The sequence below is a fragment of the Adiantum capillus-veneris genome, chromosome 26 (assembly GCF_014529385.1).
Source record: "Adiantum capillus-veneris isolate H3 chromosome 26, ASM1452938v2, whole genome shotgun sequence".
Lineage (NCBI taxonomy): Eukaryota > Viridiplantae > Streptophyta > Polypodiopsida > Polypodiales > Pteridaceae > Adiantum > Adiantum capillus-veneris.
This window is the reverse complement of record NC_140956.1, coordinates 34,665,536-34,691,745: the sequence shown is the minus strand read 5'-3', so window position 1 is coordinate 34,691,745 and position 26,210 is coordinate 34,665,536. Positions and strand designations below refer to the sequence as shown.

The following is a 26,210-nucleotide window of genomic DNA, read 5'->3' as shown; positions in this document are numbered from 1 at the left end:
CTGTAAGATAGAGTTCTTTCCAGAAATCAAAACTCTAATTTCCACAACCCCGCAATTTTTTTGTGTCGTTTTTTATGATTGAAAATCATCCCAATGGAGCAATAGTGCAAAGTTTTGAGGATCTCCCTAACAATCATAATATAGTAAAGGATCCAATCAAAATACAAAAGTATAAATAAAATTTTCAAAAATGAGCAAGAAGCTAAGGCTTTGAGAGAAGCGAGATATCTTGACGATCTTCTTTGGGCTTTTGATGATCAATCTACGACATGACTTGTATGTAAAAAGCATACATTTATTGATCCTTGGTCCAATTCAAGGATAACTCATCAACAGCATATGTTGGTGGCCATGCCTTGTAAGAGTGTCCACATCTTTCACAAATGATAGAAAGCTCAAAGGTTGAAGTTGGGTTCCAAAAGTCTTGAGTATCCTTACACTTGGCACCATCCCAAAATTCATCAATAACTATAGATAGATCTGTGGTCTAGCGATTCAACCTCTATCCTTGTGACGCCACATACACAAGATATCATGGCACACTGTACGAGAAGAATATATAAGCTCTAACTGCTTTTGAATAGGAAGATAGTCAAAGAAAATCATTTGTTTTTGTGGCAAAGCACACTTAGTGCATCTTTCACAATGATGTGGACAATCCTTTTTCAATTTCCTACCCTTGCATCCTTCAGGTTGTTGACATAAGCACAACACAGCATTTCCCACATACTTATCCTGATTTATTGGGTCGTACAAAATAGGATGATGAGTATTACCCTTTAAACCCATACAAATGAGATATCTCTCAATGTCTACCATAATGAGGCTTCTCTACATTGTGTTCAACTCTGGCCAACATGATGGAGCATTGATGCCACCAAGGTTGCCTTCCCAACTGTCTAGAAGCTTTACCAAGAGAGAACTCAAACTCTCTACACGCACCATTCTCTGTGCTTTTTCTAAACAAAAGCTTTAGCATCTAATCTTGAAAATCAATAGAGACCTGATGTTCATCCCCTAGGGCTTGCATTTGAACTATTTTTTTAAGAATATTATCATCTGTATTGGCCACATCTTCCTCCTGTTGTTCTTCTTGCTCGTTGTTTAGTAGATCTTCATTGTCAAGTGTCCTTGCATTCTCATGCTCTTAAAGGTTTTGACCACCTTCACCAATCGCAGGAGCTTCATAGCTATGGAAGATAGCAGGCTCATTCTCTTCAAATCCATGATCGTGATTTTCATCTACGATAGCTTCAAAAGTACTATATTCAAGGATTTGAAAATTCAAATCCGATTGACGTTCGTTTGTGCTTGTAGGTACAATGGTCTCTTGACACTGTGAATCATGTATACTTTGAATGCCAAATACCGAGTTCATTTCTTGATATCTAGTCTCAGCATCTTGATATCTTTTATAGGTTGATGGAGCTACCAACCTTCCACCATAGCAATATGCTTTGAATGAACACCATTCTTTTCTAGGTGCTTGATGTGATGATGTTTGAGCAGTCTCGACCGCAGTAGTAGGTAGAGAGTTGGAGGTGGGATGCTCAAAATTTCAAATACTTATGCTTGGATGAAGATCCCCATTGCGATCATGGCAAAGGTGCTTGTAATATGTCCTCCTACTAACAAGCTCATACCCAAGAGAGCTATGCTTGAACTTATAATTACATTGGCACCTATGTAGCCTTGTGTCTCTAGGCTCCATCTATTTGACACAAAAGTGGAACATAGAGTATATTTCAAATTTCTGATATTTCTTCACTTAAAACCATCTTTCATCAAATTAAAAAACAATAGTCTTTATAATTGAGACATTACATCAAATCTTTCAAATTACATGAAAGTTGTGACATCCATTTCTCATCTCCTCAAAAGAGAATAATAGGAGTCACTCAGAAATAGTTTTCTAGAAGGAATAATAGATGAAAGTTCCTCCATTCTTTGTAAGATAACATCTACATTTACCAAACTGGACCTGCGCCAATAGACATGTAGTAATTAACAAGACTCAAACTCTCTTTCAAAAGAAGGAGCTCTAGATTCCCATCCCACCCAACATGATCATCAATCCATATATGTAAAAGGGTGGTTTTTGGCTTAGATTGACCAAACAAATAATAAGAACTCTCCTCCCACAACTTCTCTATTTCTTGGGTTGCCATTAAAAAATTAGTTAGCTCAAGGACAAATTCCTCGCCCAACTCCATCATCGAACAAGCCCGCAAATTAGAAGATGTACTTGCAAGGCCAAACTATTTTTCTAAGGTCAACACTATCCCAAATGATGAAAGATTTGCTATCTACCATCATCTTAGTTTTTTAAAAGATCACTCAAGTAACTTTTGGGTTTCATGTGTAATGCAAAAATCGCTACAATGTAGCATTAGATATAGATAAGACTAAATAATGTTCGTAATGTTTATTGCAAGGAAGCAAATGCATGTACTAACAGATGATGCAAAAAGTGCCGATTTCTACAGTAGGAGGGACAAAGTATTTACCGACCACAGGGACCGTATAAGGGAGCAAATGCATGTACTAACAGATGATGCAAAAAGTGCCGATTTCTACAGTAGGAGGGACAAAGTATTTACCGACCACAGGGACAAAGTATTTACCGACCACAGGGACCGTATAAGGGAGGAAAGGCTTTGCCCATAACGGGGAAATCCAATTAGGTTTGACTCAAAGTTTTCATGAGTAGAATAATTTTTTTTGGTTTTTAGAATTTTAAAGACTCAATAGGCCGAGCCATGTGCATGTCCCCTAAAAGAATCACTTAGTGTTTCTTTTAACGATATTGTGGGTTGTACAGCTATGGTGAAGGACCCTACAGATCAATGAAACAAGTTTTTGTCTCTCTCTTTAGCATGTTTTTTGTATGAAGACTTGGGTGAGCTCTCTCTCTCTCTCTCTCTCTCTCTCTCTCTCTCTCTCTCTCTCTCTCTCTCTCTCTCTCTGTGTGTGTGTGTGTGTGTGTGTAACATAATAATCAATATCTAATTCTCCTAAATGATTTTCTCATGTTAAACTGATCATTTAATATGGGGAAGTACCAGGGGAGAAAAAACTAGAATATTGGTTAAGCTAGCAGACCGGCCACAGTAGGGATCCAAAGGAGGGAAAATAGGGATCCAAAGGGGGGGCCATCTGTAAAAGAGCCATGTGCAACAATGGGCTTAAAAGACCCTAAGGTTCAGCCCATTAAGACTTCCAAAATGCTAAGGTTCCAAAATTCAAAGGTTGCGTCCAAAGGTCAAACTTGGGGGGAATTGGACGCTTTGTGTGTGTTCCAAAAGTCTTTCTCAATCCCTACATAGGAGGGGGCGAGCCTTGCAAGTAGGGGATGAGAGAGAAACTCACACACACACACACACACAAGCTCCCTTTACACAAAGGGAATGAGGGACACGTGTCAGCTCCCTAGCCCAGATGCCCACAAGGTGTACCCAATTCCTAATGGATTGCCTTGGAGGTGGACCAATGAGAATTAGGCTAGAGTAAATCTAGTTTAATTAATTTAAAAACACTTAATAAAAGAACCAATAAGAAGTAAGCTCTCTAAAAGACTATTGGACAGTTTCAGGAGCCGAATGGCTTGCCTGATTCCTATTGGCCAGGAGGCAAAGGGGTCCAATGAGAGTTTAGTTGAACTAAATAATTACCTAAAGCTCTCACAAAAGCGGAAAAGGGGACACATGTCAGAAGGCTATAATCACTTATGGTGCTTATTTACCATTGGCTAAGCCTGGGGAGGTCGAATAGGATGCTAGCAAGAGCAAAAAACAAGAGGGGTCGACCAAGAGAGAGAGGGGGCTGATTTTTGGAAGGCATTATCACCTACACACTCACACAATCTCATGTGTGAAGTAAAGAAGACTCTCTCTCCTTTTCAAGCATGAATGGAAAGCTTATCGGCTACTCCAAGCTTGTGAGAAGGAAGGCCTACACCAACATTTCTTGGCTTTGTGATGCAAATCCAACCAAGAGCCAAGCTTCAATGCATGCTCGTCTCCTCTACCATGCTAATTACTAAGATAAGATATGCTAATATGAGTGATTATGTGAGGAGATGTACATCTTTCTTGTAAGAATACTCCTCCTTCCTCTCAATCTACTCTCATACCCCGCTAGCTGTCACCATCTTCGAAGGTGTATGAGATCTTGGGTCTGAGACCGTGAGGGAATTGATGTTGTGTTTGATAAGTGTTTTGCTTAGTGCATGAAGTTTCCATCTTCATTGCACTAGCTAGTATTGAAGGAACACAAGAAATTGTATTGTAAAATGTCTCTCTTGATGAGAGAAACCATAATACAAAGCCTTTTGGAGGGGGGACTGGCTCCATGCAAATCTGGTTCTTAACTGTTGTCAATTGCTTAATTTTTCTCTCTTTTGAAGTATTGTTCATGCTATCTAACTAGGTGTTATGCTTTTTGTTGCTCTCTCCACCCAAGAACTCTTGTTAATCTCATTAGGAATCTATTCTAATGAAATGCTCACTATGTTCATGCTATTTTTCGCTACACACAAGTTACTAGGCCATTAAATGTTACATTGGTATCAGAGCACAAGGTTTCTCTTTTCTTGCTCAAGAAGGGAGGTCCTCAAGCTAGCTATAAATGGTTGGTACTATTAATTGCATGTGAGTAAGTAGAGTAGGGATTTTTCAGCCTTGCAGTGTGTCAGCCTTTGTGAAGTTAACGGAGCATCACTGTCGAGAGCTATGGTCTTAATAGTGGAGTCCTACGGGGCTTACTTACAGCTTAACCACTATTGAGCTATTAGAAGCTTGATAGTAGCCTGTGCTATTTTGGTGTTGAATGATCCTCTCTTCTATTCCTTGCAATTAATGGTATTCGAGCCATGGGTACAATAGCTTGAGTGCTTTTTCTAAAGGGGTAAAGAGGAGTAGCAACTAGGGCTTGAAGTGCCAAAGTACACCTAAAATTTGTTAGAAAGGCTGACAATAGTAAAGAGAGTGAAATTAATGTTGATAACTTTGATTTTGCTAATGAGCAAGCTACTAATGATGCCCCGATGCTTGTTAACTATCTTGTTTCTAGGCTTCAACAAGCTATGGGCAATCCATCCCTCCAAAGTGAAGTGCAACGGCAGCTTCGTGCTCATGGGATTCTCCAAGATCCCCACCATGAAAAGAGAACACCTAGGAAGCCTCCTTGCGAGACTTCCAAAAGAGGTCTCTCTCCGATTCGGGAAGAAGAAGAGAATCCCTATGAAGGGCTCAGAAATTTTCTCCTTGATGATGCATCTCCTTCTCAAAGGAGAATTCAAGAGCCTCCACCGAAGGAACGAGAAAGAAGTGAGTCTCCCGCCACCTCGACGGAGATGGCTCCACGAAGACGGTGGGCTAAACGCTCTCCATCACCTCCAAAATGGAGAAGACCATCGCATACTTATCCACACCATACTATAAAGAGGGATGACAAAAAGCAAGAGAAGAAAAAGGCGAGAAAGACAACACCCTCTTCTCCATCTTCTTCATCCTCTTCCTCTTATGAAAGTGATGGTCAAGACAACGAAGATCAAGGCAAGAAAAAGGCGAGAAAGAGGTCACCCTCTTCTCCATCTTCTGAAGAAAGTGATGGTGCAAACTTTGAACCATCAAAAAGAAGAGGCCATAGGAAATCCTATGCCGTGTGGAAGAGGTCATCCAAGCTCAAGAAGTTCAAAGAGGGAGGGAAGAGCATCTCTCTCCTTATCTACAATGGCACTTTCGGTGCTACTTTCAGTGTACATGATTTTTGTTAAAGATTCTCAAAATAAACCTAATGTTTTAGCAAAAAAAAATATACACAACCAAAAGGAATTAGAGTTATCCAATTTTCTTAAGGGGTTTCAAGATGTCTTTATTGACGACATCCCTTGTGAGCTACCTCCTAAACGAGGTAATGATGACCATGCAATTGAACTTTTCCAAGGAAGTTCACCGCCTAACAAACCTCCTTATAGAGTTTCTCAAGCTCAACAAGAGGAGATTATGTGGCAAGTGCATGAGTTAGTTGTTAGGCCTAGCTCATCTCCATTTTGTTCTTCTGTGCTACTAGTGCAAAAGAAAGACGGCACATATCGTATGTGTGTTGACTATAGAGCACTAAATAGGATCACTATCAACAATAGGTTTCCCATTCCAAGGGTAGAAGACCTATTTGATAAGCTACAAGGGTCCACCATTGACCTAAAAAGTGGCTATCATCAAATAATGATAGTTGATCAAGACATTGTAAAGACCGCATTTCGCACTACATTTGGTCTTTATGAATACATTGTCATGCCTTTTGGCTTGACCAATGCACCAGCCACATTCAACCGCTTGATGGAGAAGCTATTAAGGCCTCACCGAACCTTTATTGGAGTGTTCTTTGATGATATCATCATCTACTCTAATTCATTAGATGAACACAAGCGACACATCCAGGTAATATTTCAAGTTCTAAGAGAGAATAAACTTTAAGTTAATCGAAATCTTACAAGAGATTCAGTATTTAGGTCACATTATCTCTCAAGATGGCATCCAAATGGATCCATCAAAGTTAGAGGTAATAAAAGGATGGCCTAAACCAAGGAATCTTCATGAGTTAAGAAGCTTTATAGGTATGTGCGCATACTATAGACGCTTCATAGAAAAGTTCTCACTAATAGCAGGACCATTACATGACCTAACAAAGAAAAACGTTAGGTATACATGGTCTGCCAAGGAGAACAATGCTTTCGAAAAGCTTATCTCTCAACCTGTGCTTACACTACCGGATCTCTCAAAGCCATTTGAGGTCCAATGTGATGCTTGTGGTGATTGCCTTGGAGCTATTTTGCTTCAAGAAGGGCACACTATAGGCTATGAAAGTCGAAGGCTCGACCCTGTTGAGCAAGCTCTAGGCATATATGAAAAGGAACTCCTTGCAGTTCTACATGCCTTAGACTCATGGAAGTGAAGGAGTACGAGCGGAAGTGCGACGCGAGAGAGAGTGCGAGAAGAAGAGCACGACGATATGGTGAACTCGCTCTACTGTAATGTGTAGAGCATAGTGAGTTCTTATTAGGTTTTTACAAAAGAATATGTGTACATACCTGGCGGCCCTCCCACTTACTTGGGCGACCACATTGGGCTTTATACCCCAACAACCTCCCACTTAAAGTCCAATGTGGTACTTTAAGTGTGAGAGAAGCTACTATACAAGCTAATATACAAGAGATGTAGAGAAGTGATGTACTACCCTACACCTAACTGCTTACGAAAATGCGCAAAGCTCTCTGAGGGAAGTCCTTTTGTAAGTAGATCAGCAGGATTTTCTGTGGTGTGAACTTTGACAAGCTGAATTTGCTTATCCTCGAGCATTTCCTGATGAAATGATACTTCACATCCACATGCTTTGTCTTTGAGTGATAAACTGGATTGCGAGCCAATTGTATAGCACTCTGACTATCACAATATAACACAGGCATCTCTTCTTTGATTCCCAAATCTGTTACTAGTCGATTAAGCCAAATTGATTCTTTGCATGCCTCTGATGCTGCAACATATTCATCCTCTGTAGTAGACTGAGTAACACAATCTTGTAATCTAGAACGCCATGATACTGCTCCACCAGCCAATGTAAAGACATACCCTGATGTAGACCTTCGGTTGTCTAAGTCACCAACATAATCTGAGTCTGTAAAACCCTTTACACTTAGCTCCTGACTCCCATAGCATATGCACATACTCTTTGTAGCTTTCAGGTATCTCAATATTCCTTTCACTGCCTCCCAATGTTTCTTGCCTGGGTTTGACATGTATCGACTTACTACTCCCACTGCAAATGCAATGTCTGGGCGAGTAGCAATCATTGCATACATCAAACTACCCACTACAGACGCATATGGAATCTTATCCATTTCAGCCTGTTCTTCCTCAGACACAGGACAATCTTGTTTGCTAAGTTTCACATATGGTGGCAATGGAATACTCAATGCCTTTCCCTTCTCCATATTGAAACGTTGCAAAACCTTGTCAATATACTCTGTTTGAGATAACCAAATCAACTTTTTTGATCTGTCTCTCTCAATGCGCATACCAAGTATATGACTTGCCTCACCCATGTCTTTCATGTCAAACGATTTTGCCATCTTTGACTTCAAAGCTGAAATTTCGTCCAAGTGCTTGCCAGCAATCAACATGTCATCCACATACAAAATAAGGATCAGCCAACTATCATCCTTAGCTTTTTTTGTATATAGACAGTGATCGAACTCACTACGTTTGTAGCCTTGAGAAAGAATAAACTTGTGGAATTTATGGTACCATGCCCTCGGTGATTTTTTAAAGCCATAAAGACTCTTTAACAACTAGCATACCCAATCTTCCTTTCCTTTCTCAACAAACCCTTCTGGCTGCTGCATGTAAATTTCCACATCTAAATCACAATGCAAGAACGCTGTCTTGACATCCATTTGGTGCAATACCAAATCTAATATGGCAACCAATGCAAGAAAGCATCTCAATGTAGTCATCTTGACCACTGGAGAGAAGACTTCATCAAAGTCAATGCCTTGTTCTTGCTTAAAGCCCTTGTCAACAAGCCTTGCTTTGTACTTTGTCTGACTATCATGAGCGGTGATCTTATACCTGTAAACCCATTTATAAGGTAGAGCCTTTTTGCCCCATGGTAATTTAACTAGCTTCCATGTCTTGTTTTTATGCAGAGCTGTCATCTCTGAATGCATGGCCAATTGCCAATTCCCGGAGTCCTTCATTTGCACTGCTTCCTTGTAACATGAAGGCTCATTGCAATCAGTCAACATGACATAGTTCATAGATGGAACAAACCTATCAGGAGGTCGCGTGACATGTCCAGATCTATGCACAATAGGTGGCTCATGCTCAGCCACAACCTGTGGTTCCACTCTATCTTGTCCTTGCTCCTCTTGAGCCCTGACATTTTGTCTTGCACGTGCAGGTCCATCTTCTTGGAAGACAACTCTTCTAATCTCCTCAACCCTCTCTGGTTTAGAATGATATTTGGCTTCATTAAAGTGAACATCATTGCTGCGGATAACCTTTCTGGATTCAGGATCCCAAAGTCTGTACCCCATCTCACCAGAATTACCATAGCCTAGAAAGATGCACTTTCTACTCTTTGGCTCAAGTTTGTTCCTAAATTCCTTTGCAAACATGAGTATATGCCTCACAGCCAAAGACTCTGAGATGCTTGTATGAGGGCACCTTGCCTGACCATACCATCTCTGCCACTAAATCCTTCTACAAAACCTTGCTAGGAGATCTATTTATAAGATGAACAGCTGTTGATACAGCTTCGGCCCAAAACCCATTTGGCAGCTGTGCATTAGACAACATACTTCTGACCTTCTCTTGTATGGTCCTATTCATCCTCTCAGCAACACCATTTTGAGGAGGATTGTAAGGAGCAGTAATTTCACGTTTTATACCTTTTGACTCACAAAAGTCCTGAAAGGCCTTTGAAACATACTCTCCACCATTGTCAGTGCGTAAGCATTTAAGCTTCTTTCCACTCTGATTCTCCACAAGTGTCACAAACGTTTTGAAAACACTAAACGCTTCATCCTTGTGCTTGAGAAAGTAAACCCATACTTTCCTCGAGTAATCATCTATAAATGTCATAAAGTAAGAAGCTCCCCCTAGAGATAGGTTAGGCATAGGTCCACACAAATCACTATGAACAAGTGCCAATTGTGTATCTCTTCTACTGCTTCTATGCTTATGTGGCTGCTGTGTTTGCTTACCATACAGACAATGTTCACAGAATTCAAAATCATTAAATGAAAAGCCAAGCAAATAACCAGAATGAGACAAGATTTCCATTCCCTTCTTGGACATATGTCCTAACTGGCTATGCCACAAAGAAACGTTCGGCTGCTCGGTTACATTGATTACATTTTTAGAGACATTTGATACATAAATCATGTAAAGTCCTCCAGACTTTACTCCATGTGCTACTGTCATAGAACCCTTGGATATCTTCCACATGTTCTGTCCAAAAGTGGTGACGTAGCCAACATCATCAAGTAAACCTGTGCTGATCAACCTCTCACATTCTTCAACGTGAAAGAAGAGCCATTCTGAAACTTCAATTGAACATCTCCAACACCTAAGATCTCACATGTCTGCCCATTGCCTAGCCGAACATGATCTTTAGTGGTCACATAAGAGGTAAACCACTCCTTGTTTGGAGACACATGAAGTGATGCCCCTGAGTCTATAATCTAGTCACTCAGTGCATTTCCATCAGATGCTGTAAGAAGAGCTGAGTCCATTGTATTCTTCAAGAAGTAGATGTCTCCTGACACTAGACTGTCATCCTCTGCACAGTGTTTGTCACAATTATTTCTTGAATCTTCACTAGACTGTCATCCTCTGCACAGTGTTTGTCACAATTATTTCTTGAATCTTCACTAAGGACTTGTTCTTCTCACCATGGTCTTCAGCTTTCTCTTTGCCTTTTTATGCTTTCCATTCTCTGCAGTCTCTTTTCATGTGACCCTTCTTGCCACAATGGTAGCATTCTATGTCACTCTTGCCTTTAGCACTGCGGGACTTGCTACGAGACTGATTCCTCTTTCCACCTTTGTACTTTTCTTTGGTCCTTCCCCTGACAACTAAGGTTGTTCCTTTGCCTTTGTCCATTGTCTTTCTATTGGTTTCTTCAGTAAGCAGACTTCCTTCTACACCTGCTATGTTCAAACCATCTGGAGGTGCAGAATTACTCAAAGCTGTGCAAAAAGTGTCCCAACTTTCCGGCAATGTGATCAACAGGAACATAGCTCTAACAGGTTCATCAAACTTGACACCTTGAGCTGACAACTGACTATAGATTGTGTTGAATTCATTCGGATGATTGGACATAGGTGTCCCTTCTTTCATCTTCAAGTCAACAAGCTTCTTAAGCCAGTATACCTGTGAAGCTGCACTCTGCTTCTCATAAAGATCACTCAAGTTTAACCATGCTTGATAAGCCGACATCTCGTCTGCTACATTGAAGTAAACGCTTTCTGCCAAAGTCAGCATAATGGTAGAAAGTGCCAATTCATCCATTTCGCTCCATTCATCTTCGTCCATATCTTCTGGTTTTATCCCCTTGAGCTTTATAGGTTTTATCTGCTTCTTTTGTACCAACACGTGCCAAATCTGCTTCTTCCACAATGGGAAATTGGCTCCATCCAGTTTCTTGATATTGTAAAGAGCAGTGTCGTGTGATCCAGCCATAGCTACGCTTCACAATAGTTTACTTTCCTGGGAAAAATTCTGCAGAGTTTCCCCTGTAAACTAACCTCTGAACCAATATCAACCTGTCAAATGAACCAAGAAAGCTTCAGATTTTGCAGAAATTTCGGCAGAGTCTCCTTTGTAAAATGGCTCTGGTGTACTCAAAAACAGACCAAAAACAGCTCAAAAAACCACTATCTCTCTAACACTGTAAGCTGTGGGTAAACCTGTCCTGCACATGTACTGTCTCTCACTATCCTGTCACTGTCCTGTAAGCATAGACTGCGACAATGCCTCAACGACAGTAAAGCAAAGATGCAATCCCAACTGTCTAACTCACAGTCAATACATCCTAGCTGCCTATCTAAGGGTGCTTGAGGGATCGCTCCAAGACCTGTATCACCGAAAGGATATCAACATTCGAGAATCCCCCAGCTCAATAAAACCTCACTTGACCCTCAACAAAGGCTGGAGTAAATCTGACAATACATAAACTTCCCACAAAGTCATACATCCACAAATTTCCCACTGTATGTTGTAACTAATGCGGCGATTGTTTGCTGCGTGACTCACAGCCAGCAAACCCTCAATAGACATACATCATCTCTGACAATACATGCCATGTGGAAGTACCTGCAATGTCAGGATGAAATCTGGAATATCAAGCAGCAAACACAAGCTACCTGATGAACTAGTGGATGTCGCCTACAGTCTGTGTGTAGATGCACCCGTGTCGTATGTGACATGCCTCCAAGAACTATGAGCCGTCCTTCGATGTGTAGACAGCCACAAATCAACACTCTGGGAATGCCGATATCCTCAGCACCTGCAGTCATAGGCCGAAAACCCCAAATTTGCAGAGTCGGATCTGCATCCGCCAAGACCACGTAGTCGAAAATGGCCTGCGCAAAACTTTGTCGAAGTTGAACGGTGGCCGAGATGATCTCAGAATGAAATTATTGGAACACCAAGCCCTTCGGGCTTTCCCTCAGGAATTTGGGCCGTGTCTTCGCCTGTCGAATCTCACTCCAATCTGAGCAGGTGACTCTGGCTACCTGCAAATGCTGCCCCGAGCCTCGATCTGAGCTCTGGTACCAGTTGAAGGAGTACGAGCGGAAGTGCGACGCGAGAGAGAGTGCGAGAATAATAGCACGACGATATGGTGAACTCGCTCTACTGTAATGTGTAGAGCATAGTGAGTTCTTATTAGGTTTTTACAAAAGAATATGTGTACATACCTGGCGGCCCGCCCACTTACTTGGGCGACCACATTGGGCTTTATACCCCAACAGGAAGCACTATTTATTGGGGACTCCTTTCATTCTGCGAACGGATCACCAAAGTCTTAAGTACTTCATGACGAAGACCAAGCTCTCCGACAAACAAATGAGGTGGTCAAATTTTCTTTTGCAATTTCATTTTCATATTGCTCACATTGCTGGCAAGCATAATCAAGTAGCTGATGCACTCTCAAGATGGCCGAGAGTGAATACGGTTTCCATAACAACTCACAATGATATATCTTTTATGATAGATGAGTATGCTATTGATCCTGATTTTAGAGATGTGATTTCAGCCCTTGCACTAGGGAAGAAAGAGGAACCATTTACTTTACAAGATGGTTATCTTCTCTATGGCAATAGACTATGCATTACTAACTCACTACGTGAGAAAGTAATGTATGAATCTCGAGGCTCCTCCTTATGCAGGACATAGAGGGATTCAGTGTACCCTAAAGGGGATTGAAACATATTTCTATTGGCCTACCATGAAAGCAAACATACAAGAGTATGTTTCTAAATGTGTGGTATGCCAAAAGAAGAAGTTTGATAGAGGAAAGCAACTTGGATTGCTTCAACCTTTGCCAATCCCTAATTCACCATGGGAGAGCATATCCATGGATTTTATCTTTGGATTGCCTAAGTCTATCCATGGGAATACGATAATATGGACGATAGTAGACAGATTCAATAAACAAGCTCATTTTATACCTATCAAAAAGACTATCAAAGCCCATCAAATGGCAACCTTCTTCATTTCTCAAATCTTCAAGTACCATGGCTTGCCAATGTCCATAGTGTCGGATAGAGATCCTAGAATGACCAGTAATTTCTGGAAGGATCTCTTTGAGAATTTAGGAACAAGGCTAAACTTCTCTTCGGCCTATCACCCCAAACGGATGGCCAAAGTGAAATAGCTAACCTAACAATTCTCAATCTACTAAAAGCCTATGTGACAGAAGTAGATCAAAGATCCCAATGGGAGAAGTACTTACCCTTAGTGGAGTATGCTTACAATAACACTGTACATACTTCCACGGGAAAAGCACCTTTTGAGGTAATAGAAGGAAGATCAAAAAGTCCCTTGCTACTTAAGGTACATGGGAAGATCTTCGCTGCAGATGAGTATAGCCGAGACCTACAAGAATCTTTCCAAAAGATTAAGGATGCTATCTCTATCTCACAGCAAAGGCAAAAGGTTGCTGCTGACAAGCACAGAAGAGCCCAAGCCTTTAAAGAAAATGATTGGGTCTTACTCAAATTTCCCAAGGCTCGATTAAGGCACACGACGGGCAAAAATCCTAAGGGACACCAAAAGTACTATGCTAAGTTAGCAAAAAAGGTACTATTGTCCCTTCCAGATTCTTAGGCCAATCAATGAGATGGCGTATCAACTCAAGTTGACCAACCATTGGCTCATACACAATGCTTTCCATGTGAGCCTACTAAAGCCTTACAAAGGAGAGTCACCTCCAGAATCAACTATTGAAGACCCACCGGAGATCGAGGACCAAGAAGAGGTGTTGTAGCCCGAGTCCATTCTCCGACGTGAAGACAAGGTACTAAGAGGCAGTAAGACTATCCGACGATATCTTATTAAGTTTAAGAATTATCCTTTTGAAGATGCTAGATGGATGCGAGGCATACAATTAAAGGATAACCTAAACCTTAGAGTAAGAAAATGTACAAATGTTAAAAATGAACAAAGTTTTAGTCTTATAAGACTCTCTTTTTTTTTATTGTGCACAAAAATGAAGTAGTATGCATGCTTAGATCAAGTTTGTGGAGACGAAGTCTCCCCAACACCAAGTAGAGCTTGTCACTCTACTATCGAAGATGATAGGACTAATGTGCAGACATGCTTGCGGCAGCCTCAGGCTCTCAAGCGCCAAATGGACTAGTCATACGTTGTGGAATGATGTCGTAGGGTAGTATAGGGATCCTCTACCTGCTAAGAAAAGGACTAATTAATATGCTTCATCTTCTCTACTCCATAGTCGAGGACGACCATGATTTCAAGAGAGAGGTAATGTCATAATAATCAATATCTAATTCTCCTAAATGATTTTCTCATGTTAAACTGATCATTTAATATAGGGAAGTACCAAGGGAGAAAAAGCTAGAATATTGGTTAAGCTAGCAGACCGGTCACAGTAAGGATCCAAAGGGGGGGCCATCTGTAAAAGATCCATGTGCAACAATGGGCTTAAAAGACCCTAAGGTTCAGCCCATTAAGACTTCCAAAATGCTAAGGTTCCAAAATTCAAAGGTTGTGTCGAAAGGTCAAACTTGGGGGGAATTGGATGCTTTGTGTGTGTTCCAAAAGTCTTTGTCAATCCCTACATAGGAGGGGGCGAGCTTTGCAAGTAGGGGATGAGAGAAAAACTCACACACACACACACACACACACACACACACACACACACAAGCTCCCTTTACACAAAGGGAATGAGGGACACATGTCAGATCTCTAGCCTAGATGCCCACAAGGTATACCCAATTCCTATTGGATGGCCTTGGAGGTGGACCAATGAGAATTAGGCTAGAGTAAATCCAATTTAATTAACTTAAAAACACTTAATAAAAGAACCAATAAGAATTAAGCTCTCTAGAAGACTAGTGGACAGTTTCAGGAGCCGAATGGTTTGCCTGATTCCTATTGGCCAGGAGGCAAAGGGGTCCAATGAGAGTTTAGTTGAACTAAATAATTACCTAAAGCTCTCACCAAAGGGGAAAGGGGGACACATGTCAGAAGGCTATCACTTATGGTGCTTATTGACCATTGGCTAAGCGTGGGGAGGTCCAATAGGATGCTAGGAAGAGCAAAAAGCAAGAGGGGTCGACCAAGAGAGAGAGGGGGCTGATTTTTGGAAGGCATTATCACCTACACACTCAGACAATCTCATGTGTGAAGTAAAGAAGACTCTCTCTCCTTCTCAAGCATGAACGGAAAGCTTATCACCTACTCCAAGCTTGTGAGAAGGAAGGCCTACACCAACAACTCTTGGCTTTGTGATGCAAATCCAACCAAGAGCCAAGCTTCAATGCATGTTTATCTCCTCTACCATGCTAATTACTAAGCTAAGCTATGCTAATATGAGTGATTATGTGAGGAGATGTACATCTTTCTCGTAAGAATACTCCTTGTTCCTCTCAATCTACTCTCATACCCCGCTAGCTCTCACCATCTTCGAAGGTGTGTGAGGTCTTGGGTCTGAGACCGTGAGGATTTTGATGTTGTGTTTGATAAGTGTTTTTCTTAGTGCATGAAGTTTCCATCTTCATTGCACTAGCTAGTATTGAAGGAACACAAGAAATTGTAAAATGTCTCTCTTGATGGGAGAAACCATAATACAAAGCCTTTTGGAGGGGGGACCGGCTCCATGCAAATCCGGTCCTCAACTGTTGTCAATTGCTTAATTTCTCTCTCTTTTGAAGTATTTTCATGCTATCTAACTAGGTGTTATGCTTTTTGTTGCTCTCTCCACCCAAGCACTCTTGTTAATCTCATTAGGAATCTATTCTAATGGAATGCTCACTATGTTCATGCTATTTTCCACTACACACAAGTTACTAGGCCATTAAATATTACACTCTCTAACTTCAAATCCACCTATACCAAAGGTGTATTGACTAACAAAGCCATTGAGCTTGGAAGAGCTAGACGTTTACATCTACAAGAGCCACCATGACATTGATGGAGCTCAGCTAGAGACTCAAAACTATCTAGCTAGCACAACATGAGAGACATTCAATACAACTATTTACAAAAACGAATGTTGAGGATGCTCTTCCAAGACTGATGGGGCAGCGGCCGAAGTGGGACATCCTTCGACACTCATGTTCATTTTAGCTTTCATTTTACTTTATATTATTTTATACCCAAACATTGTATTAAATCCATTAGGATTATATCAATTTGGTCTCACGGCTCATTTTGGCCTTTAGAAGACGTCTAATATAACATTTCATTTCATCTCTCTCTCTCTCTCTCTCTCTCTCTCTCCAAATGCCTCAAATAGCACTATATACAACAGATATCTACACCAACCTTATAATTAATTGGAAGTGCACGATCGAACTGCAGCCTCGATGAGGAGAAAGTATGCCAGCTGCACAAGCCTTGGCTGATAGAGCGCGCCCGACGTACTGAAGCAAAATGTAGTCGAAGAGCTAGGCGCCACGTGCACTGACCCGCTTCTACAGTCCCGCGCCCAGCAGATGAAGCACGATGACGTTCGAGCTAAGGAAAACACAACGCGCGGCAGTTGAGGACGTACGTACTTTGCGAGGGAGGAAGAGCGTCTGGCGGCAATGCAACACACAATGCTGCATTAATTACAAGAACGCCATTGCAGCAAGAACGAAGCGCTCATAGAAAGCTAGGGCAAGTACGGGATAGGGTAGAGAGAGGTCAAGAAAAGTTGGAGAGAGAGAGAGAGAGAGAGAGAGAGAGAGAGAGAGAATTTCCGCCCTTTGCATTGGAGTTTGGTACCTGGAGAAACCAATTCTCTAGGTATCGAGAAAAGTCAAAGGAATGGCAACCTAGGAAAATCCTACCCAGGTCCGAATTTTCTGTATAGAAAATAGATGGAAACTCCTTTTGTATGCTGCAATTTATGTGGGCACTTTTCTTGAGAAGCCTGATTGTAGCTAGTCATAAACTTCCATACCAAATTTTTGCTTGTGATTGCACGCACATTTCCACTGGTGGCACTCGAGAGTCCACCCTCAATTTTACACAAGAATTTTGCAATCATAAGAGGCTCACGCTTGTGCATGCACAGTCATGAATTCTGCATTTGCTCACCCAACAACCCTAGAAACAACACTCGTGACTCGAGAGTTTGTTCACACTTACCGACCTAGTTTAACAACTTAGGCTTGCATTCTTCAGATAAGCTCACCCAACAACCCTAGAAACAACAACACTCGTGACTCGAGAGTTTGTCCACACATATTAACCTAGTTTAACAACTTAGGCTTGGTTTAGACGTCTAGCAATGGAAGGCAAAAGAATTTTTCCTTTTGCGATCTACAGTGGAATGATTGAGCATCATAGATCTTGGGAAAAGTAAACTTGGGAAAAATATAAATTGGGGTTCCTGAGTTTACTTAACCCCCCTTGGCCCAGCCTCCCACCACAGAGCATTGAACCCACAACCCGGGGGATGGCACTGCTCCCTGCGCAAGGCACTTGTGGAATGTAGATGTTTTCATTGAGTTTAACGTGCATATGAGGGTGGAAGAACGTAAAATTCGGGTACAAAAGTAAACTCGAGCACTTTTCCGAAAGGCCCAATTGTAGTTAGTCATAAATATTGTGATATAAGAAAATTTACACGCTAATAATCTTTCACCAGCTCTTGGAAACGTTTGCCACGGTTTGAACTCGCAAGGTCACATACACCAATTCGGTCACTCTACACCAATCACTCCAGTTTCAAAACGCAAAAGGGATTGTAGTCTAAAAACTATTTTTCATTATTTGGGACTCTGAAGAATCAGCCTGTGTGTGCAAAACTTGCACTTGTTTGACCAATTAAATGGAGGTCATGAATAGCTAAGCTGAGTGACTTTAATCCTGAAGCAAATAAGAGAATATGGCCTATGGCCTGCATGAGCCAGCACAGAGCTTGGTACTGCCATTCTGAAAGCCCCAACTTTGAAATTTGCACAGGCAATCCCAAAGCAAAATTGGGGATGCCACAATAAACTCAAATTATTGTGGCCAATTGTTTGGTCACATCCATCGTGTCCCCGAAAGCTCCCTCGACGCTTCCTGGATGCCCACACTCAGGTTCGCAATTTGCTCAGTCGTTCCGACAAGTCTCCATGCCATTGACATCTCACATTTTTCCTCTCACCCCACAACTTTCCTGTTTCTCAGAAACTCTGCTGCTTCTAAGCTCACATCTCTACCCCTTCTGACATGCACATCCCCAGACTTCATAAAAGGCATTTCTTCCATCTCTCTGCTACAGCTGATTGCAGCCCTCTTCACAGTGATCCATTCCTGCTCATTCGAGTTGAATGCATCTCTAAATCGCCTCTTCATGGGTGGGACCCTAGAAGCAGTTGCTGTTGCGAGTGGCTGCGGTTTAGCCATCGATTGCAAACAGAAACCTGACAAAGAGCTGGAATCCGATGCATGCTCGGAATCACTCGCTTCGTACTGTAAGAAGTAGAGGGTGCTCCGTGGAGATAACTCCTCATGCTTAGCCTCATCCCCTGCTATGATGTCGCAGAGAAACGGGTGCTGTAGAAGCTCTGAAGCTGTCCATCTTGCCTTGGGATCTCTCTGCAAGCAATGAAGTAAGAAATCCCTAGCATCCTCGGAGATTGCTTCTGGCAAAGGTGGATCTTCTTCTGAGCATCCAAGCTTGAAGAGTGCTGCACCGATGTCAGAGATGTGACCCCACGGTGGGCACCCTTGGAACAATTCCACAAGGGTGCACCCAAGAGACCATATATCTGATGCAAACCCTTGCTCAACACCTTGAATTACCTCTGGGGCCATCCATAAGGGAGTGCCCTTCAACTCTGATTTGCTGTCTGATCCTCCCTCGCGATCGGAGCCTACACGCTTGGCGGCCCCCAAGTCAGCAATCTTGACACCGGAAGACCCAATCAAGATATTCTGGGCCTTGATGTCACAGTGCACAATCCCATTGAGATGCAAGTACTCAAGGCCTTGCACAATTGAGCGGGCGTAGCAGCGAACCAGTGACTCTTTGAGGCGACCTCCGGAGCGTTTGAGGAGGTTAGCGAGGCTGCCTCCGTCCATGAATTCAAGGAAGAGATGGCGGGGGGTGGAGGGGTTGGCGGGGGCGAAGTCAGCACCGAAGCAGCGGAGGATGAAGGGGGAGGAGAGGGGAAGGAGGAGGAGGAGCTCCTGCAGGAGGGAAGGGGAAGAGGAGGGGGAGAGGGGGGTTTTGAGGGCGAAGGGAAGGCCTAGGGGCAGGGAGAGGGCGAGAGAGACACGAGCAGAGGAGCCAGAGCCAAGGAGGCAGCAGGGGAGCCACCTGTGGATCTTCATTCTGGTTCTTTCTGGTAAAGATGAAGTGCGTTTTGAGGAAGGCTGAACGGCCTTTGCCGAGAGCAGCGCTGGACGCTTAGTATATATAGAGGAGGCTGCAGCCGTCGGGAGACTACCATCCACGTTTAGATCTCTGTAAAAATACTATATCTTTTATCCAATTTTCTCAAACTATATTTCCATGATTGTACCTTGTTAATTCGATTTTTCTTATGTATTGGTATCACGCCACGTGCAGGCAGATAACGGCTCACGGCCGGACACTTTGAAGCGATTCAGGAATCAGGAATCGCCTCTGCGGCGCTGCCCCTGCGTGGCCCAATTATCAGCCGGCTGGCCCGGCTCGTCTGTGCAACATTGAGGGGTCTGCCGCTCTGCTGATTTCAGGGTTGATTTCACCTCGTGTACATCGTGCGGTTCAAGATTGATTGAACTGTTGAGACTTTGAGTTGATTGAGAGAGAGAGAGAGAGAGAGAGAGAGAGAGAGGAGAAAAAGGCTTGAAACCTTGAAATTGAATTTTGAAACCTGCGTTTTGAAATGTTGTTTTCATTCACGTTTTGATAGCCCATGGCCGTGGGGCTGCTGGAAGTTGCACTTTGAAGTTGGAACCTATATTCATTCTTGGGAGAGTCCACTATCGCCCTAAGGGTGCATCCGCGCTAGCATCGTTCAACCCCCATCCCCCTCACATCACCAAAACATGCCTCCATTCCCCAACTCTATCGATTTTGGTAGAGTTGGAAATCCTGTCTTCTACCCCCGCCTTTTGCAATGCAGGTGGGTTCATGCATGCGAGCTCAACCTGCTAATAAACATGATGTGCCGTGGTAGACAAGAATGGCATACTAAGAGCCAATTCACACAGAACAAGTGTGCAACCAACAACGAAGCTTCTATATGTTCACGTGAAGGCCACTAGAGGGCAGAATAGCATGAGCATTAAGACCTTTGCTTTTCTGTAAAATAAAAGGTTGTGCCAAAATCTCCTTCGTTTACTCCAGTTTCATGCTCGCTCCACCTCCTCGCCTTGGAGCAGCTCCACAACCGATTGCTAACAAGATGCGCCTTTACTTGGAAACTCCTCATGGGAACGTGAAATACTGGCAACCAATTGTGAGCCGTAGCTCCATGTGAGTACATTCGGACTCTACATATGGCATAGAGTCTCTAGAGTCCACAAAATGTTCCCTCCTTCCATTCACATTGCCTCAACATATTGAAAAACGAACAATTGACGATGCATTCTCATCAGATGGGTTCAGAATTTGTGGCTGAGTAAGGCTACGGTCACGCGAGGACTCGGTATCCGTTTGAGTAATTGAGGCTACTAAGCCTCCTACGCAGCGAATGAGTGTAAGTGAGCCATGGTCACAGTCTCGTGCGAGCCCAATTATCAATGATTACCTGCATGTGGCACTCAACAAAAGCTACATGGAGGTATTACCTTCGCTAGCAGGTAGAGAAGAGAGAGGATCTAAAGAGAGAATGTTGATTCCTTTCAAAGTCGCCCCCTAGTGCAACTATGGCAAAATCGGCATAGTTGCAAAAGGGTATGCTTGGTAGTACTGAGCTGGCTCAATACGATATACGTGACCACATTGCGAGCTGAATTATTTGCATGAGTTACTGATAATTAAGCCTCGCATGACCACCACCTAATCTACCTCCCAAATTGTGCAACAAGATTCAAGCCTACCTTCTGAGGCGTGAGTGTAACCCATCTATTCGGTATTTGGTGGGTCCAAAAATGCAGGACTATAATTTGGACCTATCTCTCCCATCCACGAAGGATACATCATACATTGGGCAGGGGGGGGGGGGGGGGGGGGCGTTCATCTAGCATTCAGGCTTGCTAGATGAGCTATACCTAGGCCTCTTGCAAGAAGAAGTCAAGCTCGGCATTGGTTTGTTTGTAGGAAGGTACGTGTTGATATTCAGCAATGTATCATGGACTCCCTGCCTGCATCAATTTTCAATCAAGGTGTTGTCTCTTGGACCTCACTCGTTGCAGGTTATGTCTAACATGGCTAGAAAAAGGACTTTGGGCTTCACTGTCACATGTAAAAGTAGTCTGCTCCATGCTACCACATAAAGGTTGTAGGTAAATTGGCACATTATGACAATTCTAATGCACTCGGATTGGCTTGGATGCAGTGTTGATTTCTAGCCATAGAGAGTCTCTTGGCAGTCCCAAAATTCAGCCATAAGGGGAGGAAGGTCTGGGTTGTTTTTAGTGAGCAATATTCTTCTAAGACATATGTAGTAAGATACATTTGAGATATGAGGTTGTTGGAAATGATTTCTTGCCTATGGAGCCTTGGCTAGACAAGTGAAACATGTAGAGGAAGTGTATGATAAGCGTGGTTGGAAATGACTTCTTGCCTATGGAGCTTTGGTCAACATGTACGCCAATTCTATTGTGCTTTTGCAAGCACAAGAAGTTTTTACATGTGCTTCCATCTTGAAAGTTGTCATTCTGCAAGAGGATGACATAGGTAAACAAATTCATGATGAGCTGGCATCAGAGATGGCGTCAGACAAGAAGTGGGCATGACTGAAACCCTGTTGAAACCACTAGAGGGGTTAGCTGAGAGACAAATACGTCGGGAACATGTTGGTTAGAATGTATATAACCAAGTGTGGTGCAGTTCTAAGAATGGGTATATTCAACATGGGTGGGACGCAAAAGCTTTAGGTTGTTTTTGTTGGATGCAAAGTGAGGGCCTCTCTACAAATTTGAGCACCTTGGCTTGCACCTTGAAGGCCTAGGGTATTACACGATAAGCTAACAAGGATGATCACATGCACAGTGAGATTATGTCAAGTGTGATGTGCACACACAATCACAAAAAGTGATTGAATAGCTTGAGAAACGCTTGAGTGCTTGAGGCTCCCACGTGTCACCATGTTGGGGAGCTCCACACACACACACACACACACACACACACACACGAAGAGAGAGAATGGTGCCCTCTGATGGCACACGGCTCTCATGGCATTTGTGTGTGTGAGATAGAGAGCGCACATACACCCCATTCAAGAAGTTTCTTTTTTATCTTGAAGTCTCTTGGCCTACTCTTACACTGTTACAAATTCTTCTTTTCTTGTTCTCCCATTTGAAGCAAATGGCCATTCCCTAAAATATGTTCCACATAGGAGGAAGACATAGTTGAAGTACACGTCGGATTTCCACCTCAATGCCCACGAACAACTGCAGTTCGAGGAGAGAGAGGTTGTCATGTAGCAGTAGTGAGAGAGAATGGCTTCGTTGAGGCAACTTTGCCAATTTTGGCCAAATTAGAAAGCAAAAGCTTCATTCAAGCTTGTTGTTGAGCTCAACTGGTAGAGTTAAACTCTACCATGCGAATGCGCTCTAATTGGGGAGAGCGTATTGGAGCTTGGCATGGAAAAGCGGATATCTACCATCGAAGCCACAAAGGATGTCTTTCTCTTGGTCGATCAACGAGCATGTGGAGAGTAGTTACACCTCATGGTTGTTGGACCTTGCCGCTGAAAAGGAGACACAGTACTAATCCAAATGATAGATTTTCACTTGGTTTCATTACAGCTTATGAGTTGTTACTCCTTCCCATCCCTCAGCACTATCTAACACGGGGGTCTTAAATGAAGCTAAGGCAGTGGGATCGACGATGGGGAAGTGCCAGCACAAAACCAAATGCGTGCGCGAACGTCTGATGTTGAAAAGTAAACAAAGGCAATGAGGAGGGAGTAGACATAAGCTAGCTTTATTATAAAGGGCATTCACATAGGTTTCAACTACCCACACGTGCTCGTGTGGCTAGCTCTTGAAGCTTCCATCCGTGAGGTGGTGGGTTCAAATCTTGGGTTGTTATCCGTGGCGTCGACTTTTTAAAAGAACGGAACTACCCACACGTGTTTGTGTGGCTAGCTCTTCAAGATTCCATCCGTAAAGTGGTTGGTTCAAATGTCGGGTTGTTATCTGTGGCGTCGACTTTTTTAAAACCGTTCTTTCGTCTCGAGATTTTTGTGCAACAAGCTCTGTCGTCAATCCCACCGGCCGGGCTTCATTAAGACCCTGTGTTAGATTGTGCTGAGGCTTGCCATCAATTAAGTAACAAGAGCAATGATTAACCCACGATATATGTATCAAAGAGCCTCACATGCATTTACATGTCATTGTGGAATGAAGTGGAAAGAAGTTGCCATAATTGAGGACTACGTTTTTTGAGGTGTAACTTCGTCTCTGCTGCGGCAAAGCGCGGGTCACATACTTATTACTACTAGTTACTCCTGAAAGAGTTTGCGCGATAAATTGAAGACGGCTACCAGAACGGGAAAAAAAAAAAAAAAAACCAGGAAAAGAAATGGGTTCAAAACTGTATTGCATTTGCAAATGGAAAATCCGTTGTGTGTACAAAACTAGAATCGCTCTTGCCTGACCCCCTCAACGCAAACAAAATCGAGCTCAGGACTAGAGGATTGGAATTCTTGCTCAAAGGGTATTATTATACATATATATAGCCCTTTTAGCTGATCAGCCTTCGTGAGGAATGCTTCGCTTGGGTGCTGCCCCATTGCATATGCACAAATTTGTACAGGCAATTGCAAAGTCAAAACTGGAATTGTTTGTCCACATCCATCTCCACCGATGCCGACAGCTCGCGCATGAAAGCCCCCACACAGCGTTTTACGACTTGAGCCCTCCTGCCCAGTCATGATTAAGACACTAGCATCTTAGTTCTTCATCACCCCACTGCTTTCCTGTTTTTCAGAAACTCCGCTGAGTCTAAGTTCACATTACAACCCTTTCTCACATGCACATACCCGGACTTCATAAAAGGCATTGTTTTTCTCTGTCTCTGCAATCTTGCAGCCCTTTTCACTGTGATCCATTCACGCTCCTCACAGTCGAATTCATCTAGGAAAGGCCTCTTCATTGATGGGACGGTTGAAGTCGGTGTGACTTCTCGCGGACGTTCAGCCTCCGCGGAATATTGCAGGAAGCACAAACTGCTGGAGTCGCTTGTATCCTCGAAATCGCTTGCTTCACTCTGAAAGAAGTCGAGGGTGCTTCGGGGAGATAATTGCTCATGCTTGATGTCGTCCTCAGCTCCGATGTCTGAGAGAAATGGATGTTGTAGAAGCTCTGATGCAGTCCATCTAGCCTTGGGATCTCTTTGCAAGCAATGGAGTACAAAATCACCATCAGAGGTATCTTCCGGTAAAGGTGGGTCTTCCTCTGAGCATCCGAGCTTGTAGAGTGCTGCGGCGATGTCAGACATGTGACCCCAAGGTGGGCATCCTAGCAACAATTCCACCACAGTGCATCCAAGAGACCATATCTCTGATGGAAACCTTTGCTCAACACCTTGAACTACCTCTGGGGCCATCCATAAGGGAGTGCCCTTCAACTCTGATTCGCTGGCTGATCCTTCTTCATGATCTGAGCCTATTCGCTTGGCAGCCCCGAAGTCAGCGATCTTGACTCCGGAGGAACCGATCAGGATGTTCTGTGCCTTGATGTCACAGTGCACAATCCCATTGAGATGCAAGTACTCGAGGCCCTGTACGATGGAGCGGGTGTAGCGGCGAACAAGCGGCTCTTCGAGGTGACCTCCAGAGCGTTTGAGGAGGCTAGAGAGGCTGCCGCCATCCATTAATTCCAGGAAGAGATGGCGGGGGGTGCGGTAATTGGCGGCGCCAAGGTCGGCGCCGAAGCAGCGGATGATGAAAGGGGAGGAAAGGGGGAGGAGGAGGAGGAGGAGGAGGAGGGAGGGAGATGAGGAGGGGGAGAGAGGGGATATAAGGGCGAAGGGGAGGCCGAGGGGCAGGGAGAGAGCGAGGGAGACGAGAGCAGAGGAGCCAGAGCCGACGGGGTTGCAGGGGAGCCAGCTATGGATGGCAGGGGAAGTCATCATGGCGCTGACTGACACAGTAACCACGCAGGGGGTTATAATTATATTTTCCCGATATCATAAAAATTGACCCAAGCTTTGATTTTCCGTATCCTTTCATATCGCTCCACGTGGAGGATGCTGCGGCCCTGTAGTGCCTGTACCAGTGTACCTGTAGCGCCGTGTAGGAGGGACGGCCATTCGGACACAAAGGCGAAAAGACTTGAGAATCGGATTCGGGAATCGGGAATTGCTGCTGCGCCTGCCCAATCATCAGCAGCCGGCTCCGCTTTACCGCCCCAAGTTCCAACAGTGCTCTGCTCTGCTGAATGCTGATTTCATGGAGTGTGCACTGCTGACTTCAGCATACACCGTTCGGTCAAAGAGGAAAGCCTGGAGGCTGGAAGCCTGGAAGGCCACGAGGAAATTTACCTAAAATACGTATGATCTTGCGTATCAGCGCCCTAGTGACGGGTCGCACACTGTGATCCGACCAAGTGGAACGAGTTCAACGAGCACGAGAGAGAGAGAGAGAGAGAGAGAGAGAGAGAGATGATGAGTCATTTCGCTTTGAGACCTTGCAAATTTGAAATTCGTATGACTATGCTATCATTGCTATGGAGAGTTTACGTTTACTCAAGGACCGCTTGAAAAGTTCATACGCAAAAAATTCGAACCCCATACGAGACCTGCAGCCCGCTCAATGGCTCCAAGGCAGTGTTCGGGAAAAATGTGTATCAGCTAAATATCATGCCGTTTTCGATTTC

At 43.4% G+C, this 26,210-nt stretch overlaps 1 protein-coding gene and 1 pseudogene across 1 annotated transcript; both read right to left on the bottom strand.

Annotated features, from left to right (window-relative positions):
* Positions 1 to 979: 979 nt before the first annotated feature.
* Positions 980 to 1,711, bottom strand: LOC147423240 (uncharacterized; annotated as a pseudogene).
* A 15,982-nt stretch (positions 1,712 to 17,693) lies between these two features.
* LOC147423239 (uncharacterized) lies at positions 17,694 to 25,816 on the bottom strand. Its single transcript, XM_086501462.1, has 3 exons — positions 24,299 to 25,816; positions 24,167 to 24,253; positions 17,694 to 19,698 (listed from the first exon to the last, which is right to left on the bottom strand). The coding sequence occupies exons 1-3, from the start codon at positions 25,465 to 25,467 to the stop codon at positions 18,390 to 18,392; spliced, it is 2,565 nt and encodes an 854-aa protein (XP_086357588.1). The 5' UTR covers positions 25,468 to 25,816; the 3' UTR covers positions 17,694 to 18,389.
* Between the last annotated feature and the right edge of the window lie 394 nt (positions 25,817 to 26,210).